The sequence below is a fragment of the Tamandua tetradactyla genome, chromosome 10, assembly GCF_023851605.1.
Source record: "Tamandua tetradactyla isolate mTamTet1 chromosome 10, mTamTet1.pri, whole genome shotgun sequence".
Lineage (NCBI taxonomy): Eukaryota > Metazoa > Chordata > Mammalia > Pilosa > Myrmecophagidae > Tamandua > Tamandua tetradactyla.
Window position 1 is genome coordinate 19,671,851 of NC_135336.1, and position 15,975 is coordinate 19,687,825.

At 40.7% G+C, this 15,975-nt stretch overlaps 1 protein-coding gene across 6 annotated transcripts in view; it reads left to right on the forward strand.

Annotated features, from left to right (window-relative positions):
* SLC12A8 (solute carrier family 12 member 8) overlaps positions 1-15,975 on the forward strand; it is a 246,961-nt gene that overhangs the window by 68,718 nt on the left and 162,268 nt on the right. For all 6 annotated transcript variants that reach the window (XR_013158491.1, XR_013158492.1, XM_077118084.1 and 3 more), the window contains exon 3: positions 13,596-13,742. Coding sequence is in view for 4 of the 6 variants with exons in the window: in XM_077118084.1 (XP_076974199.1) it covers positions 13,596-13,742 (147 nt within the window). In the remaining 2 variants the exon portion in view is untranslated. The remainder of the gene's footprint in view (positions 1-13,595; positions 13,743-15,975) is intronic.

Genomic DNA, 15,975 nt, shown 5'->3' on the forward strand with positions numbered 1-15,975 from the left:
GGGCCTCCCTGGTCCTTTCTGTGCATGCATCTTGTTTTAGGCATGCCTGCAGCTCTAAGAATTCTCCTGTTTATAAGGATACAAATGTCCCCTCTTCCCTAGGAAAAACATTCCCTTATGGCACTGTACTGTATGTTCTGCAAACAGCAATCCGTTGCTCCAGGCAGCGTTACTTGACTGCTCATCCACAGTTTTTTGCAGGAGAACTCAGCAAACCACTTTGTATAGCAGGGCAAGTTCTGGGGTAGCCAGCCTGTGATGAGTGTCCTGGTTCAGTGCCTGCGGCTGCTACTGGACAGAGTGAGCCAGACATATATTCTCCCGGCATGTGTGCAAGAATCACTCTGCTCCTTTCAGAACCAAGACTAACGATCTACACTGGGAGTGCAGGCAGCTCTACTCCAAGCTGTGAGGGAATGTGGGAAGGACCAGACAGGGCATCATAAGAATCTACCACTTTTTAATTTGCCATCTTCTTGCTTCAGCACTTGCCCTGTTACTGCAATCCTTAAACTGTATTCTGGAGCTCTGAGAAAGATAATTCTGCCAGTGCTTTCTGGTTGTTCAAATCTTTTATGGGGGGACGGTGCCTTGAAGCATCTCACTGTACCATCCTGATCAGGGCCTGTTTTGTTGTTGGTGTTGTTTTTCCTAAAAGTGTCTGGATTCATTTTTTTAAAATAGCTTTTATTAAAGTTATTTATTCAAAAATTATTTATTTTGATAAAATTTCACATGCACACAAAAAGTTGCAATAGTATAAAGAACCCCCATATAATCTTTACTTGATTTACCAGTTGACCGTTTGCTTTATCATTTGCCTTCTCTTCTTCCCCTCCTCCCTCCATCATGTCTCTCTCTCTTTTTATTTATTTATTTTTAAGCCATTTGAAGGGAATTTTCAGGTGTTATATCCTTTATCCGTAAATAATACAGACTGAATTTCCTAAGAATAAGATTTTTTTTCCTGATCACAGAATATTTATGGGGATAAGGAAATTTAGCATTGATCTACACTACTAACTAATCCACACTCCCATATTGAAATTTTGCCAATGTTCATGCTAATATCCTATAGCTTTTTTTTTTTTTTTTTTGGTCTGGTTTAGGATCCAATCCAGAATCATGTTTTGTGTTTAATTGTCATGTCTGTACTCTTCTTTAAACTGGAACACTTCCTTAACGTTTCCTTGTCTTTCATGACCTTGGTATTTGGACTAGTTATTTTGCTGGTTAATCAAGGCATTAATCAAGGCAGTGCTTTCTCTTTGAAGATAGGCTGCTGGCTCTCCTTGGCTCCTCTGCCACATGGCAAGGCAAGTGGTGGCATCTGCTGTTCCTTCCCTTCTCTTCCAGGTTTCATTGATTTCAGCTTCTTGTTTCTGTGGCTTTTTTTCTCTCTCTCTGTATTCATTCCACTTATAAAGGACTCCAGTTACTAGGATTAAGGCTCAATCTGAATGAGGTGGGTCACTTCTTACTAAAGTAACTTCGTCAAAAGGGCCTACTTACAATGGGTTTACACTCGCAGGAATGGATTAGATTTTAAATGTCTTTCTGAAATACTGTGCTGGTTTGAAATGATGTATGTACCCTAGAAAAGCCATGTTTTAATCCTAATCGCATTTTGTAAAGGCAACCATTTCTTCTAATCCCTATTCAGTACTGTATGTTTGAAACTGTAATTAGATCATCTCCCTGGAGATGTAATCAGGAGTGGTTGTTAAACTAGATTAGCTGCAGGCATGTCTCTACCCATTTGGGTGGGTCTTGATTAGTTTCTGGAGTCGTATAAAAGAAGAAACATTCTGGAGAAAGAAGAAGATTCAGAGAGAGCAGAGAATGCTGCAGCACCGCAAAGCAAAGACTACACGAGCCAGCGACCTTTGGAGATGAAGAAGGAAAATGCCTCCTGGGGAGCTTCATGAAACCAGAAGCCAGGAGAAAAAGCTAGCAGATGACACTGTGTTCGCCATGTGCCCTTCCAGCTGAGAGAGAAGCCCCGACTATGTTTGCCATGTGCCTTCTCACTTGAGAGAGAAACCCTGAACTTCATCGGCCTTCTTGAACCAAAGTATCTTTCCCTGGATGGATGCCTTAGATTTGACATTTCTATAGACTTGTTTTAATTGGGACATTTTCTCAGCCTTAGAACTGTAAACTAGAAGCTTATTGAATTTCCCCTTTTAAAAGCCATTCCGTCTCTAGTATATTGTGTTCTTCCATTTCTGGTATATTGCATTCTGGCAGCTAGCAAATTAGAACAAGTACACACAGAATAAAACCACCATAGGCTGCAGCATTTTACATTCCCACCAGCAATACACAAGGATTCCAATTTCTCACATTATCACCATCACTTGTTTTTGTCCATTTGTTTGATAATAGTCATTCTAGTGGTCGTGAGCTAGTTAACGTGGTATCTCCTAGCAGGTTTTTGTTTTTGGAATGAGCAGGCACTGAGAATCAAACTCGGGTCCCCGGCATCTCCCAGCAGTTTTGATTTACATTTTCCTAGTGACCTGTGATTTTCAGCATTTTTTCATGTGTTTATTGGCCACTGTACACCTTCTTTGGAGAAATGTGTATTCAAGTCCTTTCTCATTTTTAAATTGCATCCTTTGTTCTTTAATTGTTGAGTTGTAGGAGTTCTTTATATATTCTGGATTTTAATCCCTTGTCAAATATATGACTTGCAACTCTTTTTTTCCATTTTGTGGGTGTGTTTTCAGTTTCTTAATAGTGTCTTTTGATATACAAAAGCTTTTATTTTGACAAACTCATTTATCTATTTTATCTTTTGTTGCCTGTGCTTTTGGTGTCACACTTAAACCATTACCAAATCCAAGGCCATGAAGATTTTCCCCATGCTTTTTTCTAAGAGTTCTGTAGTTTTAGCTGTTACATTTAGGTATTTGATCTATTTTATTTAATTTTGATATATGGTATAAGGTAAGGTTCTAACTTTATTATTTTGTATGTGGATGTCCAGTTTTCCCCATACCATATATTGAAAAGAAGCCCTTTCCCATGAAATGGTCTTGGCATCCTTGTAGAAAATCAATTGATTATATATGTGATGGTTTGTTTCTGTACTCTCTATTCTATTCTATTGTTCTATATGCTTATCCTTATGCCAGTACCACACTGTTTTCTTGCTATAGCTTTGAAGTAAGTTTTGAAATCAGAAAGTGTGTCCTTCAACTTTGTTCTTTTACATTACTGTTTTGGCTATTTGGGATTCTTTGAAATTCCATATGAATTTTAGGATGGATTTTTCTATTTCTGAAGAAAATATCTCTGGGATTACAGTGAATCTATAGCTCTCTTTGGGTAGTATTGTTTACATGAGCATTTTTAAATGGATGTAATATTGACTGCCGCTGAAGCACTTAGAAGAATAAGGCTCTTGTAATTGATTATTAACTGTTATTTAGAGGAAGGGTGTTAGGGTCTATATTGCCTGTCTTTGTGTTAAATCTAGGTAGACTTCCTAGCAGCAGCCTGAGTCCTACAGGAAAGGCTCTACCCTTTTGCCAAGAAGGTTTGGAAGGCAAGGGAAGTTCTTGTTTAGGTAGCCATGGCATCGCTGCTGTAGGATTTTATTGTTTGTGGTATGGTATCAGGTGTATAGAGTACTCTTTGGGCTTGAGTTCTAAGCTTGGGGAAGGAGCTGCTGTGTGGTGCTGGGAGGCAGATGTTGAGCTAAGATTTCACATCAGTATCAATATTGTCCCAGTGTTTGAGCGTATTCTCACTCCTTAGGCTGTGCAGTTGTATGACCATGTTGTGCCTTTCAGAGTAACAGCCTTGGATACACAGGCATGGAAAAAAAACACACACACAGATCAGACATGCAGGAACTACTATATTTAGATACTGGCCTTCGAATAAGTTCTGTGGCAGAAACAACAAACACTATCACAAAGATGCCACATTTCTAGGAATGACAAAACCGATATTGACCAAGGGTGCTGCCCAGATACTAATCCAGGAAAACTAGACTTTACCCACCCTGTGTGGATCCTGGCCCTCTCCGCACCAGAATGTTCATTTCTAGTATCAGTTGGGGTGGAGGAGCAGAGTTCACTGGAGTATTTGTTCATTCTTGAACTCCTAGCGCAACGCAGCAGGGATTAGTGCCCCCAAGGCTTAGACCAGGGATAGAGAGGTGGCTTTCAGGGCTGAACTGTCGATCAAGGTTGTCACCTTAAAAATGAGGACAAGATAACTGGGGGACAATACAAAATGCATAGTCAATAAGATCTCTTTCTTTTCACTTCCTCCCAACTTCCCTGAAGAAATACCCACCCACATTTAAAATTGTGTATACGAAAATCTTTCATATCATCTCATCTAAATTTTATAGAAACATCATGATACAGGTATGTAGCTATCTGCATATTGCACAGGTACCACAAGTGGTGAACCCTGGCCTCACAGAGTCCATGACTGTACTGCCCCCTGCACCCCCTCCCCACCCCTCATGGTCATTATTCTCCAGCCCAGGGGACCTGTTCAGAGCCCAAGGAAAAGAATGAAACCTCTCAGTCTACCCACTGGATCACAGTTCTCTGGAGTTTAACTAATAATTAATGTGTATATAGTCCAGGTGGAACAAGTATCCATGAGGGCACTTAAGGGGGAGAGGGTAGTCCATGTCTTGCTTTGACCCACCACTTACCCAAGTGGACAGAAGCAGAGTTTCTCTTCTGCTTTCTTTTCCTCCAGCTGCCAGAGGAAAACAGTGTCATATCACATTTCAGATGTGTTCATAAAGACCTGGCAGGGGCTGGCAAGAGGTTTGAGGCACAAAGCTCCTGAGCGTGAGCTTATTTCATTGACTCTGGCAGAGCTGTTCTCTTTGTTACTCAGTTCAGCTTGCTGGGTGCAGAATTTCCTACTCTAGGTAAGTTTCAGGAGTAATTTTGCTGCCTTTCCAGGCCCCTGGCTCAAGTTTAGGGATTTTCTGTTCTTAGGAGAATGACTTCCCCTGCTGAACTAAAAATGCCCAAAAGGCCATTGTTGGGGCTTCCAATTGGAGTGCACGCTCCTGTTCTAAGACCTTGGGGAGGGAAAGAGTGAAGCAGATGACGAGGAGTGTGAAGATATGATCACCCTGGAGCCAGCTCTTACTTCCTTGAGTCCTGAATTGCTGTGCCCCTGGAACCTGTCAAGCTTGTCCCTGCCAACTTGAAGGGTCCCAGGGGAGAGAAGAACCTCACCCTTGAGTTTTTTCTGTGATGTCCTTTCTGAGGGGCTAAATTGTACCTCACTCTTTTTTATTCTCCTTCTCAGTCCTTATCTCTGCTTCCCACTGGACCCCATACAAGGCATAGCATACATTGCCACCTTCCTTTCCTCCAACTTGCTATGTCTATGTATGTTGAGTGGGACTCTTCTTGGAACTGGTGAATAGGGCCCAAATATGAGAACAAGGAAGTTTTATAGATTCTAGATATTAACCCTTATTGGATACATGATTCCCAAATATTTTCTCCCATTGTATAGGTCGTCTTTTTATTTTCATGATAAAGTCCTTTGAGAAACAAATGCCTTTTTAAATTTTGATGAGGTCCCAATTATCTACTTTTTCTTTTATTACTTGTGCTTTGGGTGTAAAGTCTTAAGAAAAAAACATTGCCTAACATAAGGTCCTGAAGCTCTCTACATTTTCTTCTAGGAGTTCGATAGTTCTGGCACTTATTTTGGGGTCTTTGATCTATTCAGAGCTGATTTTTGCTTATGATGTGAGGTAAGGGATCCACCTTAATTCTTCTGCAAATGGAGATCTAATATTCCCAGCACCATCTGTTGAAGAGATTATTCTTCCCTAGTTGAATGTTCTTTGTTCTGTTGTCAAAAATCAGTCGACTGTAAATGAGAGAGGGTTGATTTCTGAACTCTTACTTCAATTCCATTAGTCAATATGACTGTCCTTGTGCCAGTGCCATGTGGTCTTGATTACTGTGGCTTTATAGTAAGTTTTAAGATCAGGAAGTATGAGCCCTCCAACTTTGTTCTTCTTTTTCAAGATGCCATTGGTTACTTGGGGTCCCTTACTCTTCCATAGAAATTTGAGGGTTAGCTTTTCTATTTCTGCCAAGAAGGCTTTTGATTGGGATTGCATTGAGCATGTAAATCCCTTTGGGTAGAATCAATATCTTAACAATATTTAGTCTTCCAACCCAAGAACATAGAATGTCCTTCTATTTGTTTAGTTCTTTGATTTATTTTAGCAACATTTTATAGTTTTCTGTGTACAGATCCTTTACATTCTTGGTTAGATTTATTTGTAGATATTTTATTCTTTTAGTTGCTGTTCAGACTTGAAACTACATACCCCCAGAAAAGCCATGTTCTTTTAATCCAGTCTTGTGGGGACAAACCTATTGTTGAATGGACCCCTTTGATTAAGTTGTTCCCATGGAGATATGACTCTGCCCATTCAAGATGAGTCTTAATTCACTTGCCAGAGTCCTTTAAGCAAGCCAAGAGAATTTAGAAAAGCATTCAGTTGTTCATAGTCTCCTCTTATTGTCCTTTTTATTTCTGTGGTGTTGGTAATAATGTCCTCTTTTCATTTCTGATTTACTTGTCTCCTTTCTCTCTTTTTTTCATAGAATGAAAACTAGAAGTTAGGAACTCGTTGATTTTATTAATGTTTTCAAAGAACCAAGTTTTGGTTTTGTTGAGTCTCTCTATTATTTTTTATTCTCTATTTCATTTATCTCTGCTCTAATCTTTGTTATTTCCTTCCTTCTGCTCACTTTGGATTTAGTTGATTCTTATTTTTCTAGATTCTCCAGTTTTGAGATTAGGTCTTTGACTTCAGATCTTTCTTCTTTTTTAATGCAAGCATTTAGAACTATAAATTCCTCTCTCAGCACAGCCTTTGCTACATCCCATAAATCTTGAATTGTTGTGTTTTCATTTTCATTTACCTCAAGATATTTCCTAATTTCCCTTGTGGTTTTTTCTTTGACCCATTGGCTATTTAAGAGTATGCTGTTAATTTCCACGTTTGTGAATTTTCCATTCTTCTTCTGTTACTGATTTCTATCTTCAATCCATTGTGGTTACAGAAAATACATTGTATAATTTCAATATTTTAAAATTTATTGATACTTGTTTTGTGATCTAACATGCAGTGTATTTTGGAAATGTTAGAGGAGAATATGTTTTCTGTTGCCACTGGATCAAGTGTTCTGTGTAGGTCTGTTAGGTCTAGCTGGTTTGAAGTATCATTCAAGTCTTCTATTTCCTTATTGTTCTTCTGTCTTGATGTTCTAAACAATATTGGAAGTGATATTTTGAAATCTCTTACTCTTAATGTACAGTCTAATGTAGATTCTTCTAATCTGTCAATATTTACTTCATATATTTTGGTGTACTGCTGTTAGTTGCATATATATTTATAATTATGTCTTCTTGTTGAGTTAGCTCCTTTATCATTGTGTAATGACCTTCCTTGTGCCTTGTAACAGTTTACCCCAACTCTCTCTCTCTCTCTTTTTTTTTTACCCCAACTCTCTCACTTTCTCTCTCTTTTTTTTTTACCTCAATTCTCTTTTGGTTACTACTTGCATGGCATATTTTTTTCCCATCCTTTCACTATCAATCTACTTATGTCTTTGAATTTAAAGTGAGTCTCTTGTAAAGAGAATATGATTGGATTGTGCTTTTCAAATCCATTCTGCTAATTTTTATTTTTGACTGGAGATTTTAATCCATTTGCATTTAAAGTAACTACTGATAATGCTGTGTTTTATTTTGCCATTTTTTCTGTTTTGTCTTTGTAAGTCTCATACCTTTTTAAACCCTCAGCTCTTCCATTAATGCCCACTTCCATATTTATTTGTTTTTCATGTTATACTATTTTGAGTCCCTTTCTCATGTCTTCCTGAATTTATTCTTCATGTATTTTCTTTGTGGTTACTATGAGGTTAAAATTTAGCATCCTAAATCTATAGCAATCGTAGTTGGTTTGATAGCAACTTATCTTTTTTTTTTTTCTGAATTTGCAATTTTTGTTAATGCAAATCCAAGGATAATTAAAGACTATGAGTCATTGGTTGCACTCATCTGTTTTCATTTTCACAACACTTTTTTTTCCCACTCATTAATGTTAGTTCATATCAGTGAGACCACATAGTATTTGTCCTTTTGTTTTTGGCTAATCTCACTCAGCATAATGTCCTCAGGGTCCATCTACATTGTTACATGCTTCATGACTTTATTCTGTCTTACAGCTGCATAATATTCCATCGTATGTATATACCACAGCTTTTTTAGCCACTCATCTGTTGATGGACATTTGGGGTATTTCCATCTCTTGGCAATTGTGAATAATGCTGCTATAAACATTGATATGCAAATGTGTGTTTGTGTCCTTGTCCTCATGTCCTCTGAATAGATACCTATCAACGATATTGCTGGATTGTATGGCAATTCTATACTTAGCTTCCTGAGGGACCACCACACTGCCTTCCACAGATTGGCTGTGACATACATGTAGCCCATGGCGCACACAAGGGTCATTCTGCTCCCTCTAGAACAGGGCAGGGACCCATAATGGGAGTGCAGGCTGGCTCCAACCTGTATCTGGAGGGGGTTGAGGTGGGGTTGGCAAGCGTACCAGAAGCTTCTTCTATGGCTTTTGAAGCTGTGTTTTCTTGATTCTTCACTTGCACAGTTAATGCAGCCCATTAACTGTTTTGAGCAAGGTTACTGTCTTTTAGATTCCTATGCCACCTTTGTCTGAGGGGGGTTGGAATGATGACATCATCAAAGCCGGCCTCCAGCGATCTGAAGTAGCTGATCAAAGGGAGAGTTCTGTGATCAGACCACACCCTCCCCCACCCCACTGAATTTGAATAGCTGCATCGTTTTAATAACTGTACCCCACTTTGCCACCAGCAAGCTTCCAGAGCACCAGTCTCCACTGCTGCCTACCACGAGGCTGAAGGGAGGAAAATGGTAGCTGCTGCAGGGAGGGGAAACCCACTATGTATCGCAATTTACTAGCCCTTTCCTCATGCTCCTCCCTGGATCCTTCACTGTGTTCCATTAAACTCTAGAGTTTCAAAATAGTTGATTCAGGAAGTTCCTGCAGTTTAATAGTTGTTTTGTTGGAGGGACTGATTCCTGGAGCTTCCTACTCCACCATCTTCTCACAATCCCTCTCTTTAACTTCTTTTTTTGAATTGGATAAGTAACCAAGGAATATGTTTAATCAATTTTTAGTCTTTGATCCTAAACAACTGCCAAATGATACTTTAGAACCCCAGGGAATTAGAATAGAAGAAAGCTTAGAGATCAATGTATCAGTAAGTGTTCAATCAGAAAGAGAAACTACTCAGATGGTTCAAACAGAGAGCATTTAATACACATTAATTTAGTACAGAAGTGTTGGAAGGGTTGAAGGAGTAAAAGGGAAAAAGTAATATGATGCACAGATTATTAAGTGCTGGAAACTGCTATCACTCCTAGGACTGAGGGAATGAAAGGGAAAATGATTTTTCCTGAGCTCATGACCGTTGTCTGAGCTGGAACCTAGAATCCTCCACTCACTGGTCACTGCAGCTGCCACCCTTGCAATCACCACTGTGGCTTGCTCTCCTGCTATGGCTGCCAGCAGAAGCAAGAAAGAATGGCTTCTCCCTTTCTCTCACTGGCAGCCTCTTACCAGTGCCTTCCATTGACAGAATCTAACAGGAAGCCACTGGTAAACTGGGAAATGTAGTTTGCAGACTTTCTGCCCCAGGGTAGAGAGGGGAGCATAGGACGTATAGAGCTGAGCAATGGCAGACACTATTTTGCACAATCACTTTGTCCAAATTATTTGTTTTTCAGGTGAGACCAAAGCCCAGGGAGGTTATGTAAATGGCATGCCTGTGATCACATAGCTAGTTGGTGACCCAGTTATGCCTAGAAGCCCAGGCTGCAGATTTCGAACTTATTTCTCTTTCTAGATTAGTGTGAATTGTTGAATTTTAGTATCGATAGTGATTTAGTGACCATTCACTTTTAAGACCCCAGCTCCCACACTAGCATGAAGAATCTAATCTACAGGGCTTCTGATCCAAGGAATCTCTAAAGGTATAACATCCCCAGAGAACAGATGGTTAAAGTTCACAAGATAGATTCATCCCTGCATGTTAGGACATCTTGGAACACTTTCAGACCACAGCAGCCAAAGTCTGTAATGCTCCTTCCCAGCAGATTGGTTCTAGTTTAGCTGATTTTATTCTAGGTAAGCTATCTTAGACAAAGGATAACAAAATTGGAAATTAACACACACACACACACCCCTGAACTCCACCAGAAAACCCACATTTGTGTTCACAGGAAAGGCCTGCCTGGAGGTTTGGGGTGCACTGGCAGCCGGCCAGCCCCACCCCGAGCAATCTGAGCTCTTTCCGGGCTGGCTAAGTGATCAATTCATTTTCACCCCCACCTCATGCTTTTGTTTTTTATGATTTTTATTACTCAAGTTGTGATAAGATCTTTGTAAAAGAAAATTAGGAAATAGAGTACAAAGAAAAGAAGTAAAACCCCCTATGAATCAAATGCCAGCAAATGTACCTGTTCCTATTTTTTGCATATCTGCCTGGGTTTTCTTTTTTTTTCTAAACTTTTTTTTTTTTTTGTATAGTATAACATATATACAAAGCAAAGAAATAAAAAAGCAATAGTTTTCAAAGCACTCTTCAAAAAGTAGTTACAGAATAGCTCCCGGAGTTTGTCATGGGTTACCATACGATCCTCTCATAATTTCCTTCTAGCTGCTCCAGAATATCGGAGGCTAGAGGGCTTAAATACTTTTTTATCTTCACAATCGACTTTTCTTTCTTTTTCTGTGAAAAATAGCATATATACAAAAGAAGCAATAAATTTCAAAAGACAGCAGCACAATTAGTTGTAGAATATATTTCAGACTTTGACATGGGTTACAATTTCACAATTTTAGGTTTTTACTTCTAGCTGCTCTAAAATCCTGGACACTAAAAGAGATATCAATTTAATGATTCAGCATTCATATTCATTTGTTAAGTCCTATCTTCTATGTATAATTCCACCATTACCTTTGATCTTTCCGTACCTCTCATTGGGGTTGTTTAGGCTGTGGCCATTCTAAATTTTTGCTATTTGAAGGGTTTGTCACTAATATGGGGTAGGAAGATGGAACTATCTGGTGTTCTGGAGAGGCTGGGCTAGGTGACAGGATTGATCTGGACCAAGGACCCATCTGGAGGTTGTACGTTTCTGGCAAGTTACTCTAGTGCCTGGAACCCTTGTGGAATCTCGTATATTGCCCTAAGTGTTCTTTAGGATTGGCTGGAATGGTCCTGGTTGGGGATTGGCAGGTTATGACAGGTAGCAAGGTCTACCTGAAGCTTGCATAAGAACAACCTCCAGAGTAGCCTCTTGAGTCTATATGAACTCTCTCTGCCACTGATACTTTATTAATTACACTTCTTTTCCACCTTTTTGTCAGGATGGAATTGTTGATCCCATGGCACCAGGTCTGAATTCATCCCTGGGATCTGTCTGGGTTTTCTATGTACATATACCATGTTTTGTGTTTGTTTATTTTTACAATAATGATATCATATTGTAAATACTGTTTTCTACCTACCTCTTCCAATGACCACCTTCCTATGTTATTTGCCTGGCCATCTGTTATCATAATGTATTTAGCAATTTTTGTTGAACATTTAGGTTATTTCCAATTCTTTTAGGCTATTTATAAACAACACTGCAAATACCATCCTTGGAGCTAAAACTTCCCCCCACATTTTAAAATTATTTCCTTATTTTTCCTAGAATATGATGTCAAGCATAATGCAGTCATTCACTGACTTTCAGTGTGCAATTTTGGGGTGATTTATCACTGTGGTAGGCTGATGTTGTCCCTTTCCCTGCTGCCTGGTCTTTGAATATTCTTCCAGACCCCTCCCCATCCTTTGCCTTCGTCCACCAACGGCTATTCTTATAGTTTCTTCAGGAAATTACAAGTCCCACCCAGCTACTGCCTTCCCTTTAGAAGTGCTGCCCAGCTCTGGGGGCTTCTAGACACTTTGTGTTTCTGCCCCTACTTCCTTCCTCTACCAGTACTCAGGAGGCTCCTAGAAGGACTCCTCCTGCCACATGATGGCTTACACCGGAAATTTCAGTGCAGCCTGGAAAACCCCACCATGTATGAACTATATTTCCACTAAGTTCCAGCCACCTGGATTTCAAGCCCATTTTTAGAGGACCTTCTTGCTGTGTACAGGTTGGGTCCAGCCTGTGCACATCTTTGTAAACTGCTGATTGCAATTTTAATAAGTAAATCCCAAAGCAGTTAGAATTCTTCATAAGACCTCCACGAATGAAAAGATGTGCCTTAACTTTTGTGAAGCCTTTTGATTCAACTTTTGTGAAGCCTTTTGATTCAACTTACATGTTGGAGGTTTAAAATATATTTTAAAAAGCAAGGATTAGTAGTTACCCACATCTTTAGAAATATCACTGAACTCATTCTCTAGGTCAAAATTAAGGGCTCTTCAAAGGGGTCAAGGGGAAAATGACTGTAATAACAGAGTAACCAGTGTATTAGGAAGCCCCTTTAATTGTTCAGAGAAATTCTCTATTGTGAACGATTCTCCACCACTTCTCATCTGCAATTAATAAGAACAGTTCCCATTTCTTGAACACTTGCTATGTACCAGGCACTGCTGCCTACTTGCCATACTCTACTTATTGCAACCTTACAAGGCAAGTGTTCTGAACTTATAGAGAAAACTGGGCCTCAAAGATATTAAGTGACTTTTTCGGGATCACGTGATCAGGGGGTTGGGAATTTAACTGCACAGTTTCTGGCTGCAAAGCCTCTGTACTTGTCTAAGTGTATCTTTTGCCTCCAATTGGCAGAAGGTACTTAGAATCACTAGCCAAGGAATCAAGATGCAACAAAAAGTGTATTAGTTAAGGTAACATGATCTCTTGAAGTAGATATACCCCAAATCTAAGTGATTTAACATAATGGACATTCATTTCTTTTTCATGCATAGCCCAGTGAGGTAGGCTTCTGCTCCATGCGGTCATTCAGAGACCCAGGCTGACAGATATTCCACTGCCTTCTACATATCACAGTTGCCATTGAGCATCAAACTCCAGCTGATGGGGGCAGAGGGGAGATTAGAGGATTGTGTGGGAGGTTTTATAGACAAGGCCTAGAATTTATTCTGTTTAACATTCCATTGGCCAGAATTTGGTCACATGGTTACACCTAACTGCAAAGAGGATGAGAGTTGTAGTCTAGCTGTGTGGCCAGAAAGAAAGGGAACTGGGCTTGTTCAACAACTAGTTTCTGCTACCTATGGATAGAGGAATCCTTGCTGTTAGGAGAAAAACTGATCCTTTGATAGAATCAGTCTTCGAGGTGTTGTGTGTGTGTGTGTGCATGCACATGCCTGCCCTGGTACCATAAGGAGGAAGTTTATTTAAGCTGAGTTTTCCTACCTCTTCCTGCTCCACCTCCATTTCCCTCCCCTCAGTGGCCCTCCTGATGGATGGGCTGAGCTGACTTCTGTGTGCTCTGCCCTCAGGATGCCCTGGCCCAGCCCCAGCCCTGGTGGAAGATCCAGCTGTTCGTATGGGAGCCAGTGCTGTTCGGGACCTGGGATGGTGTGTTCACATCCTGCATGATCAACATCTTTGGGGTTGTCCTTTTCCTGAGGACTGGCTGGCTAGTGGTGAGTGATGAGCTGGTGCTGGCCCTCTCCTGAACCTCCTCCTGGACTCATGATGTGAAGAGCTTGGTCGCTCCTGGGCATTGCACAGTGCAGGCAGCAGGTTCCCAAGGCACAGATGCACCAGAAACACAAAACAAGAAACAAGCACACTGAGTAATGAACAAACTAGCATTACTTTCACAAGAATCCTGGGAACCTAGGCCTCAGATGATGATGCCAACGAAAGCCTCACCAGGGGTTTAACGAAAGATATGAGCAAAAGTTTGGACTCCTCATTTAGTGGTGGTAGGAGAAATCAGGCCAAGGCAAAGCAGTCAAGGATTAGACATTGATGAGCACCCCTTGTGCACTAGGCACTGCTAACCCCCCCATGAAACTCACAAAATACAACGCCTTTTCCCTTTCCTCGGGGAGCTAATAACCATAGTGGGTAGATTTCATAGGAGACCTCTAAGAGAGGTCTCAAAGCAGCATTAAAGCTCTCAGAATGGAGCAGGTGGCAAGTACTGAGGTCACCCAGGTGTATAAGAAAGTCCTGGAAGAGGTCAGCCAAGCCAGGCCTTGAAAAGTGACTTGGTAGGCAAAAGACAAAGGGGGCCTTTCCAGGTGTAGGTAAATTCCAGGGGGTTAACACTTAGCCACTCCAAGAAGAGTGGCATGCAAGAATTTTAGCCACTCCAAGAAGCGGGGGTGAGGATGGACCTTCCTAAGCTCTTGTTCTACTCCATGCTCAGGCCCTTAGCTCAGGGTCCAGCCTGAGCCACTCGATGGGTGGATCTGAAATTCTTTTTATTAACGCAAGGAAATCTCAGAGTGGGGTCAACAATCTCTCTGGTAAGGATGTCAAGAATTCAGGCCTCTCATACCCCTCCCAAACGTATAAAACACAAAACCTCCAGCTCAGACTCCTCATCCTAGCAGGCAGTTTCAGGCTTCAGGGATCTACCCCTGGTTTTCCCCTTACTTGGGGCCACCCTACTGCTGAGTACCTCTCTAGCTGGTGTCAAAGGGCAGCTGAGGCAGAAGAAGCCCCAGTTGGTGACAGTTTTGGTTCCCTTGGCTGCGCGTCATTTAGGGGATGGTTATCGAAAGGTAAAAGGAGAGAAGGGTGAGCCCTCCCTGTTTTAACTGTTAAATCTTTAAGGGCCTCCCATTACATCCTTCTTACCTAGAAATGTCAATTCTATCACCCAAAGGGTAGATATAAATTCTATTAACTGTTTACTAATTACTACATATTAAATTACCCCTGTTCTAGTTTGCTAGCTGCCAGAATGCAATATACCAGAAATGGAACGGCTTTTAACAAGGGGAATTTAATAAGTTGCTGGTTTACAGTTCTAAGGCCGAGAAAATGTCCCAATTAAAACAAGTCTATAGAAATGTCCAATCTAAGGCATCCAGGGAAAGATACCTTGGTTCAAGAAGGCCAGTGAAGTTCAGGGTTTCTCTTTCAAGTGAGAAGGCACATGGCAAACACAGTCAGGGCTTCTCTCTCGGCTGGAGGGGCACATGGCGAATACGGCATCATCTGCTAGCTTTCTCTCCTGGCTTCAGGTTTCATGAAGCTCCCAGGAGGCATTTTCCTTCTTCATCTCCAAAGGTCGCTGGCTGGTGTACTCTGCTTCGTAGTGTTGCTCTCTCTGAATCTCCCTCTCCAAAATGTTTCCTCTTTTATAGAACTTCAGAAACTAATCAAGACCCACCCAAATGGGTGGAGACATGTCGTCCCTTAATCCAGTTTAACAACCACTCTTGACTAAATCACATCATCCAGGGAGATGATCTGATTACAGTTTCAAACATACTCTATTGAATAGGGATTATTCTACCTTTATGAAATGGGATTTATATTAAAACATGGCTTTTCTTAGGGGGCATACTTCCTTTCAAACCAGCACAACCCCAAAATTTAGCAGTTTAAAAACATAAATATGTATTATCTTAGCCTTTCTGTAGTTTAGAAATCCAGGTGTGCCTCAGGCTTAGGGTTTCCCATGAAGTTTCAGTTAAATGTCAGGGCCGCAGTCTCATCCGAAGGCTCAGTGGAGAAGGAACTGATTTCAAGATCATGCATGAGGTTGTTGACAGGCCTCTCCACATGACAGATACGCAGTCAGAGAGTGAGAGAGAGCTATTGCTCAAGGCAGAAGTCACAGTCTTTTAATATCCTAATCTCCATAGTGACATCTCATCCCTTCTGCAGTTATCTTATTTGTGAGTAATGAGTCTC